Source organism: Ursus arctos, unplaced genomic scaffold, assembly GCF_023065955.2.
Source record: "Ursus arctos isolate Adak ecotype North America unplaced genomic scaffold, UrsArc2.0 scaffold_4, whole genome shotgun sequence".
NCBI lineage: Eukaryota > Metazoa > Chordata > Mammalia > Carnivora > Ursidae > Ursus > Ursus arctos.
The window spans coordinates 39,664,874-39,686,043 of NW_026623056.1; the positions used below are offsets into that span (position 1 = coordinate 39,664,874).

The 21,170-nt window shown below is 40.7% G+C and overlaps 1 protein-coding gene across 1 annotated transcript in view; it reads left to right on the top strand.

Annotated features, from left to right (window-relative positions):
• The first annotated feature begins 7,507 nt into the window (after positions 1–7,507).
• SLC9C1 (solute carrier family 9 member C1) overlaps positions 7,508–21,170 on the top strand; it is a 95,984-nt gene continuing 82,321 nt past the window's right edge. Inside the window, exons 1-3 of the mRNA XM_048214762.2 lie at positions 7,508–7,608; positions 11,690–11,949; positions 19,738–19,838. Coding sequence (XP_048070719.1) covers positions 11,799–11,949; positions 19,738–19,838 — 252 coding nt within the window. The 5' untranslated portion in view covers positions 7,508–7,608; positions 11,690–11,798. The remainder of the gene's footprint in view (positions 7,609–11,689; positions 11,950–19,737; positions 19,839–21,170) is intronic.

Here is a 21,170-nt window from a genome sequence, read left to right on the forward strand (position 1 = left end):
CTTTTGTATTTACCCATAAGTTTGCTTACCATATTCTTTCTTACTTGCTGATGTTCTGAGATTCCTTATTTTATTATATTTTTTTCTGCTTAGAGAACTTCCTGTAGCCATTCTTTTAGGGGTAGCTCTACTGGTGACAAATTCTCTCAGTTTTCCTTCATCTGCTAGTGTCTTGATTTCTCTTTTTTTGTGAAGAATATTTTCCCTGGATACAGATATAGGGTTCATAAGTTCATTTTTTTCAGCACTTGAAAATGTTGTGGCCTCCACAGTTTATAATAAGAAATCTGCTATCATTTGAATAACTTTCCCCCATAAGTAATACATCACTTCTCTATAACTGCTTTTAAGCTTTTTTTCTTCATCTTTAGTTTTCTGAAGTTTAACTTCTGTCTTGAGATAGATTTATTTGGGTTTATTTTATTTGGAGTTAACTCTTCTTCTTGACCCTGTAGGTCTGTATTTTTCCAGATTTGTGAAACTTTCAATCATTATTTCTCTGAATACTTTTTCTGTGCCACTTTCTTTATCCTCTTCTTCTGGGAGTCTGAAGACTCAAATGTTAGATCTTTTTGCTTTAGTCCCACATGTTCCTGAAGGTGTGTTTATTTTTTTTTCAGTCAATTTTTTGGTGTTTTTCAGAATTGGTCATTTCTGTTGTTCTCTCCTCAGGTTCAATGATTTTTTTCTCCTGTTTTCTCCATTCTGCTATTGAGCCCATTTGTTGCTTTTTAATTTTTTCATTTATTATATTTTTTATTTTTTAAATTTCCATTTGGTTTTTCTTTATATCACTTTCTTGTTTTTCTGTTACTTTTTTCCTTTACCCAGAGTTTCTATTTTTTTCATTAGTCTTAATTGTGCTACAACTATTCACTGAAGTATTTTTATAATGGTTATGTTAAATTCTTTTCATGTAATGCTAAAATTTGTGTCATGTTGGATTTGGTGTCTGTTTATTGTCTGTTTTTTAAAGATTTATTTATTTATTTGACAGAGAGAGAGACAGGCTGTGAGAGAGGGAACACAAGCAGGGGGAGTGGGAGAGGAAGAAGCAGGCTCCCAGCGGAGGAGCCCGATGTGGGACTCAATCCCGAAACGCCGGGGATCACGCCCTGAGCCGAAGGCAGACGCCTAACGACTGCGCTACCCAGGCGCCCCTATTGTCTGTTTTTTAAGTTGGAATCCAGTTTAAGTCTTGGAGCACAATGGATAATTTTTAATTGACATCTGAACATTATGGATAGTATAAGATTCTGGACCATATTTAAATCCTGTGTTTTACAGTCCTCCTCTAACACTGCTCTAGCAAAAGTAGGGACACTATCTTGTTACTGGCAGGTCAGGATGGAAGCTAAAGTTCTGTACTCAGTCTTCCCTGACACAGAGCTAGGGGAAACTAAATGTCTCTATTGCTAAGAAGCGGTAATGGGGTACCCCTCTTCTTCCTGCTCCTGCATGGCTTCCACTTATACCATGAGAGGTAATAACCTTTTTATATCTGGGTGATGGTGAATGCCAAACTTTTTATTTGTCTTCCTCTGACATCACCCCACTGAGGAGGGCAAGGGTAACTTGTTGGGGTGGGAGTGGAAGTCCAAGCTCCAATATGGTCTCCACTGAATAGCAGGGGCCTGAGGTGCTTCTTTACTGCAAGGTGGGAATAAAATTCCTAGTTCCCACGAGACCTTTTCTGATGCCACCCTCGTTGGTAGGTATGGGAGTGGGGGCAGGGCTCTGGCACCTTGTAAAGTCTGGCACGGGTCAAGTGTAGGCTTCCCACTCAGCTCTTGCTGATGTGTGTATTCGTTTGTATGTGAGGGAAGGGATGGGTCAAGTTTTCCTGCGGCGTTTGGCTGGAGTAAAGCAGTTATTGGTAAACATTTTCTGTCTTGCTAGACTGCCCCACTCTTGGTCATTTGGCTAGAGAGAAAAGACTTTTTCTGAGGTCTTTTAAAAATCTGTACTTACTGGCATTTCCAGGTTTCCAGCTTCTCTAGTACCCAGTCTGAGATAATTGAGGCAAAAGAAAACTCAAAGAACTCATCTCAGTTAGTTATTCAGGTTTCAAGGTAACCATCTGGCCTCCCTTCCCTTATCTTGAAGAGTCTTCTCATGCTTGTTTTATATATAATGTTCAGGGCTTTTAGCTGTATTTACTGTGAGGGATAGGAAAAAGTACAGAGACTCCATCTTTCGGAAATGGAAGTCTCACATAATTCAGTTTTTAACAACAGGCAACATACTTAAATAGGCACTTCATAAACAATTCAAGTGGTCACTATATACATGAAAAGATAAGTGCTCAACATTCATTAGTTAGATGAAAATTAAATCTACAAATACAATAATACCAAACATCCGACGGAATAACTTTTTTTAAAAGATTGTCAAAGCCAAGTATTGGCAAGATTGGTAAGAGTTTAAATTGGCATACTCATTTTGACAGTATCTGCTACAGTTATAGTTTGCATCCCCTTTGACCCACTGATTAACTCCTAGACATATATATATATCTATATATATATAGATAGATAGATAGATAGATAGATATATGCCGAAGAGAAATGAATTAATAAGCTCATCAAAAGAAATATACAAAAAAGGGGCGCCCAGGGAACTGAGTTGGTTAAACGTCTGCCTTTAGCTCAGAGTCCTGGGATCAAGCCCTGTGTAGGGCTCTCAGCTCAGTGGGGAGTCTGCTTCTCTCTCTGCCTGCCACTCCCTCTGCTTGTGCTCTCTTTCTCTCTCTAAAATAAATAAACAAATAAAATCTTAAAAAAAAGAAATACACAAAAATGTAACAGAAGCCTTATTTGTGGTAGCCAAAATTAAAACCAATTCAAATGGTATCAACTCTAGAAAGGATAAGTAAATTATAGTAATCTTCATAAGATTAGATGCTACACAGCGATAAAAAAAAGAAAGAAGAAAACTATGTCATGGTTGAATCTCACAAAATAATAATGAGTGGAAGAAGTCAGGGACAAAAGAAAACATATTATTTGGTACCATTTATAAGAAATGTTAAGAAAAGCAAAATATTCAAGGGTTATAGAAATCCAATTAAAGGTAATTCTGGGAAAGGGATACTGACTGGTCAGAGGTACAGGAAATATTCTGAGTTGTTGAAAATACTCTATTTTTTTTTAGGCTGTATTTTCATAGGTTGATATATACATGAAAATTAATTCCGTTGGAAACCTAATACATGTGTGTATGCATGTGTGCATGTGCTTCTGCTAGAACTTAACAAAAAAATTTTTAAAGCTTTTCTTCCATTTCACTTTATAATACATTCTAACGGCCATACGCTGGACATCCTAGGAATCCAGAGTCACCGATCTTTTGAGATCTTTTTTTTTTTTTAAACCACACCTTCCTCAGCTCCCTGGTCTTTCCACCTTAATTTCCATTGTTATTTTCTATTGACTATACAACTTCCTTAAGAAGACGACAGTCTTCTACCTGTCTATCAAGATCCATGATATGACTCCAATGTTCACTTTAGTAAACAACGGAGAATATCCCAAATATATCATAGTATTTCACAAAACTCCGTGTTTATATAAGCTTAGTTTACTTTATCTATCAAAATTTGCTAAGACATTACCTCGTTTATGTCAATCTCTAATTCTCAGGAAAAAGTCCATTATTTCCTTGCACAAATAATTGTTGGTTTGCATATTTGGGAGCTTTCCAAGTGAATTCTGAAACTGGCCCCTGTTTGAAGAGCAAGGCGAGAGTGAGGAAAGAGGCCGCCACTCCAGATTGGTAGGTGGCAGGTTAAATAAGCAGGGGAACTTGCTCACAAGGCTTGTTTTAGGCAGTGGCAAGATACGTAGATCTCCGCACCCACCTGCCAGAGTCCTAAAAATTTATATAGAAGGCTTACCTGGGTTCCATCACACATACTCTTCAGATAGTCTCAACATACATTTCTCTCTTAAGGCTTCATTCTCGAAAATGTGTCCCCCTGTGGGAACAGTGAGCAGAATATATACTCCAAGGACAGGGGAGGGAGTGAGGAGCCTGGGTCCAGCTTAATGGTCAACCAGTGGCCACATCCTCTCAATGACCTACTCCAACAATGACCAACATAACTGCTTTTATATACACACTGATAGGAGAAAAAGAACAGAGGCTGGAACTTGCTTCGGCTCCAGGTCTCCAGGAAGGATTCCTGAGGCATACAGATTACAACAGTCCTATAAAGAAAGGGGGGGGTAATCAGAAGGGGGAATGAAGCATGAGAGACCATGGACTCTGAGAAACAAACTGAGGGCCTCAGAGGGGAGGAAGCGGGGGAATGGGATAGACTGGTGATGGGTAGTAAGGAGGGCACGTATTGCATGGTGCACAGGGTGTTATACGCAACTAATGAATCATCGAACTTTACATCAAAAACCAGGGATGTACTGTATGGTGACTAACATAATATAATAAAAAAATATTTAAAAAAAAAAGATTACAACAGCCCCACAGTTCCCGCAAAGACTTCCTTTAATGTTTTACCACTATAGTTTTGCTCTTGTTAGTGCTACTTCCCTCTGATAACCATAAATGCGCCCTTCCCCAAGATATATATTAGCAATCGCCTGTCAAATATAGAGCCCACTGATACACATTTGAAACGTCTCATAACTAATGTTTTACTAGACAACAATAAAAGCAACCTTATCTTAACAATAGCCGTTGGAGACCTTGCTTTTAATATGCACAAATTCCTTAGAGACTTGCACTATCCCTAATCCCCACTAACTAAAAAGTATATAATCAGTCACTCCTGGAAATCCAGTGCAGCTCTTTCAGCCCATGGGTCCTGTCCCCCATCTATAAAAAAGCACCATTTTTTGCACAAAAGTCTCAAGAATTCTTTCTTGACAGTGCACTCGTGGCCCCACATGACATACTACACTATTGATAACTGTCTTCCTCATTTCTCTCTGTATTCTTGAAGGCTCCCATGTATATGGAAATAACACAGATAAGGTGATTTTTATTTTGCCTGAGACCCATATTTCTTCACTAAACTCATCCATTCAACCAGTTCCCACCTGTCTTATTAAGGCTCAAATCCTGTTTCCTCTGGAGAAACTACATTGACCATTTCAGTCAAAAGTGATCATGACCTTGCTTCTACTGAATGATTATAGTACACCGGCTATGCCACTCTTGCAGCATTTACTATGCACTGAAATAATTCTGAAGGGACATGAGTTAAACATGTTTTTTAAAAAATTCATTAATAATTAGAAGTAAACAGGTTTTAATATTATCAAGGAAGGAGAATTCTCTCTGCCCTTCAAAGTCCTTCTAGCCAGACCAAGAATCAAATTGACATGAGATAAATTAACAGAGAAAATCAAACTTAATTTCATAGGTGCAGGGAATCCTTACAGACATGCATATTCTAAAGACAGTCAGGCAAAATGCGGTATAAATGTCATCCAGAACTAAGGAGAAGGGGGTAGGGATGTGGGACTTCAAAGGGAAGGAAAGCAATTCCCGGGAAGATGAAAAAGAGTAAATGTTTGGTAAACAAATATTTGCTGGGCCATTTAGGAAAAAAATGGGACATAGAGGACTTTGATCAAACAGGCCTTGCTAGGTTCCTCCCTATCTACCACATCTAGTTCCTATTATGATGTAGTTACCTATGGTGATTTCTCTTTTCCTAGAGGTCCTCTATCTAAATTTTTATAAGCAGTTAAGGGAGAGGTAAAGAGCTTTTCCTGAATTGGCTGAGTTTTGATTGCTCTTTTTTTTTTAAGCTTTTATTTATTTATTTGAGAGACAGCAAGGGAGAGAGAGAGCACAAGCAGGGGGGAGAGGCAGAGGGAGAAGGAGATGGATACTCCCCACTCAGTAGAGAGCCCTGGGAGGTAGGACTCCATCCCAGGACTGTGGGATCATGACCTGAGCCAAAGGCAGACACTTAACCAATGGAGCCACCCAGGTGCCCTTGATTGCTTTTTAACTCAAAATAATCTTCATGCCAAAGTGACCTATTTGGGGATGGCTTGCCTTTGGTCCCTACAATATTATTAAACTTCTTAGCTATAAAAGGTGGACTTCACTCAAAAATGAAAGGAGTCACAGACAAAAAGCATCAATAGGTTTTAGTATATAAAAAATTTTAATTAATAATGGTGAGATTTTTAAAGAGCATAATTAAAATTTAAAAAGGCAAATAAGAGATGAGAGGAAATCACACACAGTAGATATTATAGAAACAAATCATGACTATTTATTTTCCACTGAATTCCACCTAAATAAATCAGAGAAAATAAAGGGGAAAATACAGTTCCTCTTCCTTCCTCTTCCCTCAATACTACTTTCCTGTAGTATTGGGGTGGAATTAAGTGGGCCTGGAGAAAGAGATGAAACACAAAGAATGGAAAATAAATATTTTTAAAAATCTTTAAAGTAAATATATCTTTCTCGTGAGAGTATACAGTGATTACTTCATCTGCTAATCTAACTCTAGCTGTGATAGAAGATAACTTGCATGTCTCTCAGAAACAATCTCCGATTTTCATGTCTTTAAAACATTATGTGCACTTTATCACTTTTGAAAGCCTTTCTTAGTTTCCTTGACTGACCATCTCCCAAATGGATTTACATTGCTAACTTTGTGAAAATAATTTCCTTTGGCAAAGTGGCTTAATGGCCACTACAAGACCACTTATGAAGTCTGTGAAAGGCTCTCTGTGGCCCAGGTGGATAATTTAATCAGCTGTTCTACAATATTTACTTCTGTCTTCAGTGGATTCGCCTTTCACTTCCCCACTCTATGATCTCTCTTCTCTGCACAAACCTTTTCGTAGGCATTGAAATAACTTCACAAAAGCTTTGTGCGAGTAAAATTATAAAGAGGTATCACATACGCCAAGTATCTAGATTTCAAAATCATTACAAAATGTCTCCTAAAATATTTTATGATGGGAATGGAAATATGAAAATTGGCTTTATGGTAATATCACTAAGTACTTCATTAAAATGTCCTTTACATAGTATGTTTAGGAAAAAGAAATGAGTATATCATTATTCCTAAAAATTTCCCCACATAAATGTTCCAGAAGTGAAAGTTCACTTAGCCTGTTCATTCTCCTACAGGTCCCAAATAGTCATTCTCTCTCTCTGTTTTCTAATCCAGCAACCTACCTCCTCATATTTCAAAATCTCTACCATCCTGTCTGACCCAGAAAACCCACTTCTAGAATTCTAGGAAAACAGTGTCCATCGGCTCTTTGCCAGAAATCCATTGTTCCAAAACTTTAAGGTAACATAGCAATAAAATCCTCGGAGTTCCTTTTCACCCTATTTATCTCTTTATTATTTTTTTTAAACAAACATGGCCTTAAGACTTCCAAGGTTGCCTTGGTAGTAAAGGGGCAACGGCGCTAAGCAGCATCTTCCGGTATTTCATCAGCCAATCAAGTCAGGAGTTATTGAACCTGAAACCAATGGGCGCAGACCAGGGGCGGGGCTTGGAGCAAGTAACGGCCGGCGAGGTTGCAGTTGATTGTGGCTGTTCTGGGGTGAACAGGATAGCCAGCCTCTACTTCTCACTACCCCAGGATACTCCTCCCGAGGTTCTAGACGGTGAGCCCTCCCGCAGTTTCCCCTTCAGAAAGTTGCCCTTCCCCTCTGGTACTTTCCTCCCTCAGCCTTCCCTTGGAGAGGAGTAAATGCGCCCACAGTAATCTAGCTACCCGTTCAGCCGGCCATTCCCTCCTGGAGTTTCCACCTTTCCTGTGGCAGCCAAATCAAGGCAAAGGAGCCTCTCAGTTGGACTTCCTGGCCCCTTAGCCCCTGCCCCTCCTCCACGACTCCTCCTGTGTCATCCCTCCGAACTATTTACCTGGCTTGGGTTTGTGCCCCCGGCCTTGCTGAGGCGCGGAGAGGAAAGCACACTGATGCCCTGGTCCGTCTCCTCAGGTGCGTGGGGCGGAGCCGGGAGGGAGGAAGGGCTCCTCGGGAGTGAAGAGGCATTCGGAGGGCGGCAGACCGCCCACGTCGGTCAGAGTCCGTGAGCAAGGGCTGCTGTGTGGGGTGGCAGGACGCCGGTGGCGGATCTGTCCTAAACCGTTAGGCCGGAGTTGGCAGCTTGTGAAGATGACTGGTCCGCCACCGTGCCCTCCTCAGGATGCTTTGTCAGCTAATTCCTGAAAAATGTGGTGATCAGAAGGAAAAAAGACCTCCCATTTTCACGGACAGGGAATTCGTCTTACTTCCACTTTTCCGTGACAGAGAATTTCTTAAGGCTGACTGACTGTCGAGGACAGGGCTACACATTAACTAACTCCATGCATAGTGGGAATGGAGGCATTATCGAATTTATTGAAAAATTAACGTAGGAGAACTAGATGGTAATTTCAAGACAAACCAGTACTTTTCCCGTAAGGAGACACACTCATAAACTTCTCCAAAGTTGTCGAAAGTCAGCTTAAGCTTAAGGAGAGTTTTAATTACATTGCAAATCTGTGTAGTCTCACTGCTATTTCTTTACCCATACCTTTTAAAATATTAAACTAGAGTGTTAGCATTTGTATGCTAACTTAAAATGAGATCATTTCTTAGGGTGAGAGGTTTGCTAGGAGAATTTGGAGTAGAGTTTGGAAAAGCCGGACTGAGTATTTGCCACATATTTTCAGCCAGATAGTGAAATTCTGTTGAACTTGATCATCTGTATCCCTGAATATCAAGGATAATTAAGACTCCGAGTAATTTTATTCTTTTCTGAAAGGAATTGATTAAAAATAAATATGTAAACATTATTAAAGTTTTCAAACAAACTGAAATGAGAAAAATGCTTACAGAAACATGCCTCCCTACTTTTAGTTTGAAAAATAAACTCCTTCACTGTATTAAATTCTGCTAGCATGTAAGAATGTGTAACTGTGTTGCAGAAAATACTTTTCCTTTTTTGGTCAACCCTGTTTGCTCCAGGATGTTTAATTTTGGAGTAACAGTGGGCAAGTTAATAGGTGACATTGACATTATTTTCCTAAATAGTTTGATGTTTAACTAAAAGCAATATCATCAAACTATCACAGTGTTGTTCCCTAAAGGCACGGACCTATCCTAGAGCAGTGCTTCTGAATAATGGCTGCTCCTTAGAATCACTGGGAAGCTTTTAAAAGTTCCCAATACCCAGGCTAGACCTCAGACAAATTAGATTAACCTCTGCGGGTGCAATCTCTACACCCCACATGGGACTCAAACTTACAACCCTGAGACCAAGAGTCCCATGCCCTAGCAACTGAGCCAGCCAAGCACCCCTGCCTCTGTGTTCTTAAAACTCTAAGTGATTCCAACGTGGAGCCAAGGTTGAGAATCTGTCTTTGAGGGATGACCAGGCTTGCTCTGCTCCATCACTTACATGGCTATCAAGATCTCCTGGTCTACCTTCAGCTCTTGACATGTTAAAGTGAAGTAAAGGAATTTAGAAATCCTTTGAGGAAAAACAAAAGCCAGACAAACACAAAAGGAGCCCCTGACATCAGGAAACTGGTCTGACACTCAAAGCTAGGTGTCACTCAGTGTCACTACCAGCTGGCCTGTTGCTTGTACGTAGTCCATATTATTCTCCTGTTGGACACAACCTCAGAGAACATCAACCTCAAATGAGGTCACTCAGAACCATAAAAGTGAAACAAAGTCATCAGGCAACCCAAAGATACCAAACATCCCCTCTCTTGGCTAAAATGAGTGACTTCTGCTTCTTTACCCATGACAGCTTTATCCTTGTTCCAGTCTGCCCTCCCTATAGATAACATATGTTAAGATACCCCGCCACAGAATTATCCTTGCTTTCTGACAGCACCAATCTATGGTAAACCCTTGCTTTTCTGGACCTTCTCCAAAATCACCCAGCTAGAGCCCAGATCCACAATAATTTAAACATCCTGTTACTGACCTTGTCCAGAATTACCCACCCAGAGCCCAGATCCACAATAATTTCAACATCCTGTTACTGAGATAGCCCACAGTTCCCCAGGGTCAATGTTCTCCCTTGCTGCAACAAACAATGAATTCAACTTATCAATCTCAGATGTGTTTCTGGTGGTCTTTGCCTAAAGGGCATTGATACTCTTTCTCACAAAACCTGACTGAAGAATGTTAAAAAGAAACTGGATTTGAGACTAAAAAGGGAGCAATTTTGCCTCTGAATTGGGTGAATCACAGTGGTTGCTGACCTTAACTGCACATTAAAATTGCTTATGGAGCCCAGGTTGCAAGCCAGACTGATTTAAATAGAAATCTCTGGGGATAGGACCCAGGCACCAGTACCATTATAACCCACAGGTGATGTCAAGTAAATATAATAAACAGAAGTTTCACAGACTAGGGACCTATACAGAATGGAAAACTGAGGCCAACAGCCGTGAAGGAAGCTGCCCAGAGTCTTTTACCCTGCAAGTTGCAGCCCATCAGCCCTTTGCTTACGGGCAGTCTGAGCACAGTTGGCACTTTTACATTGGCACTAATATGATACAACCTTTATAAACGATATGACAAGGCTCTTTGATGCTAGTGATAGAATAGTGAGTGGAAAGTAGCGTAAAGTATAATTATGTAAGGATGAACCTAACCGTGTAAATAAAACACAAGAGCCCCAAGATGGCATGACTGTGGTTGATTTTTTTTCCTGTTTTTTGAAATGTTTGTGTACATATTTATTTCAAAAGTGTTCAATAAACATGTATTCATTTAATTTTCTCTTTCAAAATATTTTTATGACCAGAAAAGGGCATATAATAAAATATATATTTGAAATTTAAAAAGCCATTGAGATTTAAAAAGACATTGCTGGATTATGAGATGAAGTTTAGCAATAACTAATTGATTCAGCATGGCAGCCAGATAAGATGCTAATAGTGGGCACTAGAAAATGTGAAGTCACTATTATGAGATAGAATCGGAAGAATTCCCTGCATGAATTTTAAGACCCCGATATAAAACTCTCCTTAGCATGGGAAGCAGATGAGGTTAGCAGGCTGTAGCTATGACCTATTTCTTGAAACCAAGACACATCCCAGAACACATGGTGGCCCTTGTGGTTCCTCTTCCATGAAGTAGCAATGAGATAGAACATGTAACAACTCCCGTTTTAAGTCCTTTTGGTTTCAACATTTTTCTTACGTTCTGGGTCACTATATAAATACAGAGAAGTTAGAGAAAACCTGGCTCATCATGCCTAAATGAGATAAGAAGGCTATGATGGAATATCACCATGGTCTATTAATTTCTGTCTGGAGAGAACAACAAAAGAGGTCACAATATTCTGAGCCCATTGCATTTCCCACTTTGGATTAGCTGCCCAAACATGCTTCCAGAGGCTCAGATAGGCTGAGGGCAAACCCCTCAGTTGTCCATCCCCAGAACTAAATAACCTACACCAGTTTGTGGTCCCAGTAACTGGTTAGATGAAAACTCCTTTCAGACAGTTGGGTAGATGCAGGGTGAATAACAGCTGAGTAGTGCTTGCCATTGTAAGTGAACTCAGGGTGACACTGTCTAGTCTCTATCACTTGGGGTTGTACCTTTTCTATCTCATTTAAATGTAAGTGTCATAGAAGGCAGAGACTTCCCTAAATTTGGTGGACCCTAAGATATCTCTAGAAATAATTAAGGAGAAATATGAGCTTCTTCCTTCTTCTTGCTTTTTTTTTTTTTAAAGAAATGCGCCAGAAGGCCAGATAGAAGGCAAATTTTACAATCCTTTGATCCTGTGAGACTTTTGCTGAGTCTTAAGAGTTGAATTCAGATGGTCTGTGAGAAACAACAGAATGGATTTGAATTCCAGCGTGTCTAATTTCACTCTTCTTACCAAAGAATTTTCTAACACATGGCTGGAATTTTTCAGAAGTACGTTTATGACTACTTCTGAGGATCTCCCTGAAATCATTCTAATATTGTCCTTGATCTGCACAGTTGGAGGTAGGTGGAACTCTCTTTATTTGATATATCTTGTAAATGTCACCATGTAGAACTCAGGAAAATAGCAGTAATAGAAAGTTAGAATTTTGTTCCTAAATTCATACTTTTAAACTAAGATTATCAACCAAATGAATCTAATGATAATCTGCCTCTGAAAAGAGACATGTAGAGTCTGATTCATATTCTTCATCCTCTTTCGAATTCAAAGTATTCACCCCTTTTTAGTTGGTAGGTAATGGTTACATTTAAGTGATGGGAAGAATCGAATCAAAGCAGATGAGCCAAAAATCAAGGGTTGAAGGATTTTGATTGCTATCTGTGTTATCACAAACTATAGTTTCATTCATATATTGAAGCTAGTTGTGTACCAGTTTCTTCACTTGAGCAAAGAATTTTTCAAAATGATGGGCGTTCTGAGTGGACCAGTTACTTTTTTTTTTTAAATAATATTTATTCTGTTATATTAGTCACCATACAGTACATCCCCAGTTCTTGATGCAATGTTCCATGATTCATTACTTGCATATAACACCCAGTGCACCATGCAATATGTGCCCTCCTTAATACCCATCACCGGCCTATCCCAATCCCCCACCTCCCTCCCCTCTGAAGCCCTCAGTTTGTTTCCCAGTTACTTTTTAACCACTTGGTAGGGTGTCCCTTAGGTTTTGTTTAAATGATAAATTATGTATAGCTCTTATGAGAAGAAAATAATACTGTAGAAATCAAAAGAAAGCACTCTTTTTTGCATTCTTTGAATTGATTAGAAAATATATTACAAAGAAACAAAACATTAAACTGAAGTAAATGCTGTGATATTGCTTATTATACTTTGTTCACAGTTCATTACAGGCTTTCTAATGTGTAGTAGGTAACCAGTAATAGGAAGCTAGTTTTTCTCATTGGGCAAATTCTTTTTTTTTTTTTTTTTTTTATTTTAATAATGATTTTTTATTATATTATGTTAGTCACCATACAGTACATCCCCGGTTTTCGATGTAAGGCTCGATGATTCATTAGTTGTGTATAACACCCAGTGCACCATGCAATATGTGCCCTCCTTACTACCCATCACCGGTCTATCCCATTCCCCCACCCCCCTCCCCTCTGTAGCCCTCAGTTTGTTTCTCATAGTCCATAGTCTCTCATGTTTCATTCCCCCTTCTGATTACCCCCCCTTTCTTTATCCCTTTCTTCCCCTACTGATCATTCTAGTTCTTATGTTCCATAGATGAGAGAAATCATATGATAGTTGTCTTTCTCTGCTTGACTTATTTCACTAAGCATTATCTCCTCCAGTGCCGTCCATGTTGTAGCAAATGTTGAGAACTCGTTCTTTCTGATTGCTGAGTAATATTCCATTGTATATATGGACCACAACTTCTTAATCCAGTCATCTGTTGCAGGGCATCTCGGCTCCTTCCACGATTTAGCTATTGTGGACATTGCTGCTATGAACATTGGGGTGCATATGGCCCTTCTCTTCACTACGTCTGTATCTTTGGGGTAAACACCCAGTAGTGCAATGGCTGGATCATAGGGTAGCTCAATTTTTAACTTTTTAAGGGACCTCCACACGGTTTTCCAGAGTGGCTGTACCAACTTGCATTCCCACCAACAATGTAGGAGGGATCCCCTTTCTCCACATCCTCTCCAACAATTGTTGTTTCTTGCCTTGTCTATTTTTGCCATTCTAACTGGCGTAAGGTGGTATCTCAGTGTGGTTTTGATTTGAATTTCCTTGATGGCTAATGATTTTGAACATTTTTTCATGTGTCTGTTAGCCATTTGTATGTCATCATTGGAAAAGTGTCTGTTCATATCTTCTGCCCATTTTTTGATTTGTTTATTTGTTTCTCGTGTATTGAGTTTGAGAAGTTCTTTGTAGATCTTGGATACCAGTCCTTTATCTGTAGTGTCATTTGCAAATATATTCTCCCATTCCGTGGGCTGCCTCTTAGTTTTTCTGACTGTTTCCTTGGATGTGCAGAAACTTTTAATCTTGATGAAGTCCCATAAATTCATTTTATCTTTTGTTTCTCTTGCCTTTGGGGATGTGTCATGAAAAAGGTTGCTTTGGCCGATGTCGTAGAGGTTGCTGCCTATGTTCTCCTCTAGAATTTTGATGGATTCTTGTCTCACATCGAGGTCTTTCATCCATTTGGAGTTTATTTTTGTGTATGGTGTGAGATAGTGGTCAAGTTTCATTCTTTTGCATGTAGCTGTCCAATTTTCCCAGCACCATTTATTGAAGAGACTGTCTTTTTCCCACCGGATGTTTTTTCCTGCTTTATCAAATATTAGTTGCCCAAAGAGCTGAGGGTCCATTTCTGGGCTCTCTATTCTGTTCCATTGGTCTATGTGTCTGTTTTTGTGCCAGTACCATGCTGTCTTTGTGATCACAGCTTTGTAGTACAGCTCGAAATCCGGCATTGTGTTGCCCCCAGCTTTGTTTTTCCTTTTCAACAGTTCCTTGGAAATTCGGGGTCTTTTCTGGTTCCATACAAATTTAAGGACTATTTGTTCCAGTTCTTTGAAAAACGTTCTCGGTATTTTGATCGGAATAGCATTGAAAGTGTAGATTGCTCTGGGTAGCATGGACATTTTAACTATGTTAATTCTTCCGATCCATGAGCATGGAATATCTTTCCATCTTTTTATGTCTTCCTCAATGTCTTTTAAGAGTGATTTATAGTTTCTAGAATAAAGGTCCTTTACGTCTCTGGTTAAGTTAATTCCAAGGTAACGTATGGTTTTTGGTGCTATTGTAAATGGGATGGATTCCCTGATTTCTCTTTCTTCGTTCTCGTTATTCGTGTACAGAAATGCAACTGATTTCTGAGCATTGATTTTGTATCCCGCCACGTTACTGAATTGCTCTATAACTTCTAATAGTTTGGGAGTGGCTTCTTTTGGGTTTTCCATATAGAGTATCATGTCGTCTGCGAAGAGAGACATTTTGACTTCTTCTTTGCCGATTTGAATACCTTTGATCCCTTTTTGTTGTCTGATTGCTGTTGCAAGGACTTCTAGTACTATGTTGAATAATAGTGGCGAGAGTGGGCATCCTTGTCGTGTTCCTGATCTCAAGGGAAAGGCTTCCAGCTTTTCCCCATTGAGAATAATATTTGCAGTAGGCTTTTCATAGATGGCTTTTATGAGATTGAGAAATGTACCTTCTATTCCTACACTCCGAAGGGTTTTAGTCAGGAAAGGATGCTGTATTTTGTCAAATGCTTTTTCGGCATCGATTGAGAGGATCATATGGTTCTTGAGTCTTTTCTTGTTGATATGATGTATCACGCTGATTGATTTGCGAATATTGAACCACGCTTGCATCCCAGGTATGAATCCCACTTGATCGTGGTGGATAATCCTTTTAATGAACTGTTGGATTCTATTAGCAAGTATCTTGTTGAGGATTTTGGCGTCCATATTCATTAGGGAAATCGGTCTGTAATTCTCCTTTTTGAGGGGGTCTTTGCCTGGTTTGGGGATCAAGGTAATATTGGCCTCATAGAATGAGTTTGGTAGCTTTCCTTCTGTTTCTATTTTTTGAAATAGCTTTAGGAGAATAGGTATTATTTCTTCTTTGAATGTTTGGTAGAATTCCCCAGGAAAACCGTCCGGGCCTGGAGTTTTGTTATTTGGAAGGTTGTTTATCACTGACTCAATTTCTTCATAATTAATTGGCCTGTTTAAGAAATCAATTTCTTCCTGTTTCAATCTTGGTAGTTTATAGGTTTCCAGGAAGGATTCCATCTCTTCCAGATTGCTTAGTTTATTGGCATATAGCTGTTGATAAAAATTTCTAATAATCCTTCCAATTTCAATGGTGTTCGTCGTGACCTCTCCTTTTTCATTCATAATTTTAATAATCTGGGTCTTTTCTCTTTTCTTTTGGATAAGTCTTCCCAGTGGTCTGTCAATTTTATTGATTCTCTCCAAGAACCAGCTTCTAGTCCTGTTGATCTGCTCTACTGTACTTCTGGTTTCTGCTTGATTGATTTCAGCTTTAATTTTGGTCAACTGCTTCCTTGTGCGTGGATTAGGCCTGTCCCTCTGTTGCTGTTCCAGCTTCTTGAGGTGAGAATATAAAAACTGCATTTTAGATGTTTCTATTCTTTTGAGTGAGGCTTGGATGGCTATGTATTTCCCCCTTAGGACTGCCTTTGCAGTATCCCATAGGTTTTGGACTGTTGTATTTTCATTCTCATTGGTCTCCATAAATTGTTTAATTTGATTTTTGATTTCCTGGTTTATCGAGTCATTCCTGAGCAGGATGGTTCTTAGTCTCCAAGTGTTTGAGTTTCTTCCAAATTTTTCCTTGTGGTTGAGTTCCAATTTCAGAGCGTTGTGGTCTGAGAATATGCAGGGGATAATTTCAATCTTTTGGTATCGGCTGAGACCTGTTTTGTGTCCCAGATCATGGTCTATTCTTGAAAATGTTCCATGGGCATTAGAATAGAATGAGTATTCTTTGGTTCTGGGGTGTAGTGTTCTATATATATCTAAGAGGTCCAACTCGTCGAGTATGGCATTCAAAGCCTTTGATTCTTTGCTTAGTTTTTGCCAGGGTGTTCTGTCTATTTCTGAGAGTGGAGTGTTGAGGTCCCCTACTATTAACGTATTTTTATCTATATGTCTCTTTATTCTGGTTAAGAGTTGGCTTGTGTATCTTGCTGCTCCCCTGTTGGGGGCATATATATTTATAATTGTCATATCCACTTGTTGAATACTTCCTTTAAGAATAATATAGTGCCCTTCTGCATCTCTAACTATAGTCTGTAGTTTAAAATCCAATTTATCTGATATGAGAATTGCTACCCCAGCTTTCTTTTGAGGTCCATTTGCGTGAAAGATGGTACTCCATCCCCTTACTCTCAGTCTGAATGCATCTTTGGGTTCGAAATGAGTCTCTTGTAGACAGCAAATGGATGGGTCATTTCTTTTTATCCAATCTGCAACCCTGTGGCGTTTGAAGCCAGAATTTAAACCATTAATGTTCAGGCCGAGTACTGAGAGATATGCTTTTAATTCTGCCATGTTGTCAGTAAAGTCTTTGTTTGTATTGGCTGTGACTTTCTGTTTTGTATCACTCTTGGGGCCTTTTTACTTTTATAGAACCCCCCGTAATACCTCCTGTAGGGCTGGTTTCGTGGTTACGAAATTGGCTAGTGACTGTCGATTCTGAAATGTCTTTATTTCTCCATCAATTCTGAATGAGAGCCTTGCTGGATAAAGGATCCTTGGCTGCATGTTTTTCTCTGAAAGAGCTTTAAAAATGCTCCCCCAACCCTTTCTCTCATTCCAGGTCTGTGTAGACAGGTCTGACGTAATTCTGATGCCTTTGCCTTGGTACGTGAGAAATTTCTTTGCCCTGGCCGCTTTCAATACTGTATCCTTGGATCTCATATTTGCGAATTGTACTATGACGTGACGTGGTGTAGGTCTGTCATGGTTGAGCTTGGGAGGGGTCCTCTCTGCCTCTTGGACACGAATTTTTGTTTCCCTTGCTAGATTAGGGAAGTTTTCAGCTACAATTTGTTCAAATATCTCTTCTAGGCCTCTGTTTTTCTCCACCCCCTCGGGGATGCCGATGATTCTAACATTGGATCGTTTCATTGAGTCAGTACTCTCCCGTAGCCAACATTCGTGGGCGTGGATTTTTTTAAGACCATCTTCTATTTTTATTTTTTCCTCTATTAACCCATCCTCCAATTCACTAACCCTTTCCTCCGCTTCCGTGACCCTGGCCGTCAGAGCCTCTAGTTTTGCCTGCATTTGGCTCATAGAATTTTTAATTTCTGTCAAATTCGCTCTCATTTCCGCCCTTAGGGATTCTATATTCTCAGTAATATTTTCCTGAATACTTTTCTCAAGTCTACTCATTATCTTGACCATTGTTACTCTGAATTCCATTTCTGATAATTTGGTTACATCCATATCCGTTACTTCTGTGGCAGAGGCCACTGACTCACTGTCTTTTCTTTGCTGGGGGGGGCTTCTCCTTCTTGTCATTCTGATGAAGAGAGGTTGCGGGGTTTCCAGAGCCCAAAATTATTGACTGGGTCCCAGGCCGTGCCCCTTGTTTTATAGGGATCTTAGAGATGTGGGCTTCTTCTTTAAAGATTTTATTTATTTACTTATCTGAGAGAGGGAGACATACAGTCAGCAAGAACGAAACAGAAGCAGGGGAGTGAGAGAGGAAGAAGCAGGCTCCCAGCGGAGGAGCCCGATGAGGGACTCCTTTCCGGAACGCTGGGATCACGCCCTAAGCCGGAGACAGGAGCTCAATGACGGCGCCACCCAGGCGCCTGGGTTGTGGGCTTCTTGATTTTTCAGCCTGCCTTCTGTGTTCTGGGGGAGGGGCCTGCCGCGCCGATACTCAGGCAACCCTGTTTGGGTAAAGTCTCCGTGTCCCCTGCGAGGGAGGATGGGGATGGGCACTCTCTGAGCCGGTATTTCCAGGCTTTTGTTCTCTGGCGGCTATCCCTGGCGGCCGGCTATGCCTCTTCTGAGGGTCAGAGCAGCAGAGGCTGCATTGTCGCAGAACAGAGGGATTGCGGCCCGTTCTCCACTGATGTTCTGGCCACTTTAACTCTATTACTGTTGGTGCTGCTCAACCCTGCAGCGTCCCGGGATGTGCGCCCCACACCCGGCGTCCCTGCCCTCACTTCCAGGGCCGGCGCGTCTCTGTCCTTTGTGTTTCTAATGCCGCCAGCCACCGGCCACCCCGCAGGCTCCCGGGTCTCCCGGTCTCCGTCTATGCCCGGTGAGCACACCTCGATTCCGGAGTTTCGTGAGAAGCCTGGTGGCGCGCGCACCCGGTTCAGGGTCTCAGTCTGCTGTTTCGCGGGTGCCGACCGCGAGTCCGCCCGCTCCCCCGTGCAGGTGGCTCTCCAGCCGCCAGCCGCCCCGCGCGCGCTCCGGGAGTTCCCGGTCTCAGTCTGGATCCCCTGAGCACACCCGGATTCCGGTGTTCCGGGAGATGCCTGGTGGCGCGCGCGCGTTCACGGCTCACCGGTCTCAGTCCGCTCTCTCGCGGGTGCCCTCTGTGAGTCCGCCCGCTCCCCCGTGCAGGTGGCTGCCGCTTCCCGGCGCCCAAACGCGGCGGCTCCCTCCCCCTTCCGTTTATCTTCCGATATCCATGCACGGTTTACAGCTTCCCTCTTCGTACCTCAATACTCAGCGCTGGAGATGTTCATTTGTAGAGATCCAGATGCATCATCCTGCGTCTCAGGCTGATTCCGTGGTTATTTAGGCTGGTCTGGTACCTATCCAGCTCGACTCAGGGGACCGGCTGAAAAAGGGGTCCCCTACTCCTCCGCCATCTTAACTCCTCCCCCCTCATTGGGCAAATTCTTATACCTAGTTCCTCATTGTTATTTTGGGAATCAGCCAGGAGATTTCATTAAAGTTTAGTTATTTATTAACCTCTTATTGCAAGATTGCTAAAGAAAGTAGTATCTGATTTATAGCGTATACAAAAAATTGCTGTCAATATTTTAGTAATAACCCAAGAGCCAATGACTTCTAGCAATATTTACTAAAGATTCTAAGGAAATGAGATACTTCATAGAAGAGGTAAATATAGAATCTAGTAGATTAAGAATTACACTGATTCAGTGTGCTTAAGGATGAGAGAAAGTTTCAATTACAGGAATTAAGTAAGTGAAAAGTTGGAACAGAATTTCATTGTCCTCAGTATTAAGAAAGCATATCAAATTAAGGTTCCATAACTGTGATATTTCATTGCCTTTCAGTAAAGATGTATTTTTTTTGCAGCATTCTTGAATCTACACTTAAAAGACTTTCCAATTCCTCTCCCTGTGATATTATTTTTAATTGGATGCAGTTTTGAAATATTAAGTTTTACATCTGAGCAGGTGTGTATAGTAAATATGAGTATTTTGTGCTATATCTCAAATTCATACAAATACAAAGATAGCTTAAGGAAATCTGTAAAAATACTTGCCAGTTCACTGCTCTGCCAGTCGATGGATGCTTGTGATATGGATGACATCAGATCAGATGTGTGAAAAAAGGACCCAGGGGTGACAGAGCTGAGATCCAGCTAAATGTAGTCAAAACAGAGCCTCTGTCTGAAAGGAGGTGGGCAACTCAGAGAATGAGTTCATGTACACCTACTGAGAGTATGAGCAGCTAATGAGAGTTTAAGCAGAATTCAAAAGCTTAGACAAGAATTGGTTTTTTTCTTTAAAGATTTTATTTATTCATTTGTCAGAGAGAGAGAAAGAGCAAGCCCAAGCAGGGGAAGCCGCAGGCAGAGGGAGAAGCAGGCTCCCCACTGAGGAAGGAGCCGAACGCAGGACTTGATCCCAGGACCCTGGGATCATGATCTGAGCCGAAGGCAGACGCTTAACTGACTGAGCTACCACAGCATCCCAAAAATTGGTTAATAAGATAGAAGCCCAGAGACCTTGAGCTGCTGGTACAGGACTCTAGTAGCAAGAGAATTCTGACGTGGGCCCAATCTATGGCCTCAGTTAGGAATGTTTTACAGGGTTCCCATTAGAATAGAGGCTAGTCTTTAAGTGTGTGTGGCTTATAAGATCTCAAGAAACAGAAGTTGAACCTCTTACCTGGAGTTGGAAGTGAGGAGGAAAGCAAATACAGATGTAGTCAAGGCAGCTACAGTTTATAAATAGTTGAGAATAGCTGGAATCAGGTAGAGGAGAGCGATTATCTTTACTATAACGGATATAGAATGCATCATTGACACATGAAATAGTTCTCTAGCCCCGGGGTTGGCAGCAATTTTTTTCTATAAAAGTCCATATCGTAAATATTTTAGGTAATATAGGCCACGTGAGCTCTGTCACAATTACTCAGCTCTGCCACTATCGTTCAAAAGCCACCATAGACAATATGTAAGTGAGCTGGCATGGCTGTGTTCTAATAAGACTTTATTTACAAAAACAGGTATTGAGTCAGATGTAGCCCCGGGTCATAGTTCGCCAACACCGGCTCTAGTCAATCAGAGTGTAAATGAGAACATGTATGAAAACGATTGCTTTCCCAAACAAATGTAACCAGTGATATTAACGAACATTATGAGATTACCAGATTATTACTTCATTTGTCATCAATAGGTTTTGTAACTGTACAATTTTGACTTCTATGAAATTTTAAGTACTTCTATAAACTTTTCTATTTGTCAATTTCCTTTTAAAAGAAGAGAACGGAGGTCAAGAACT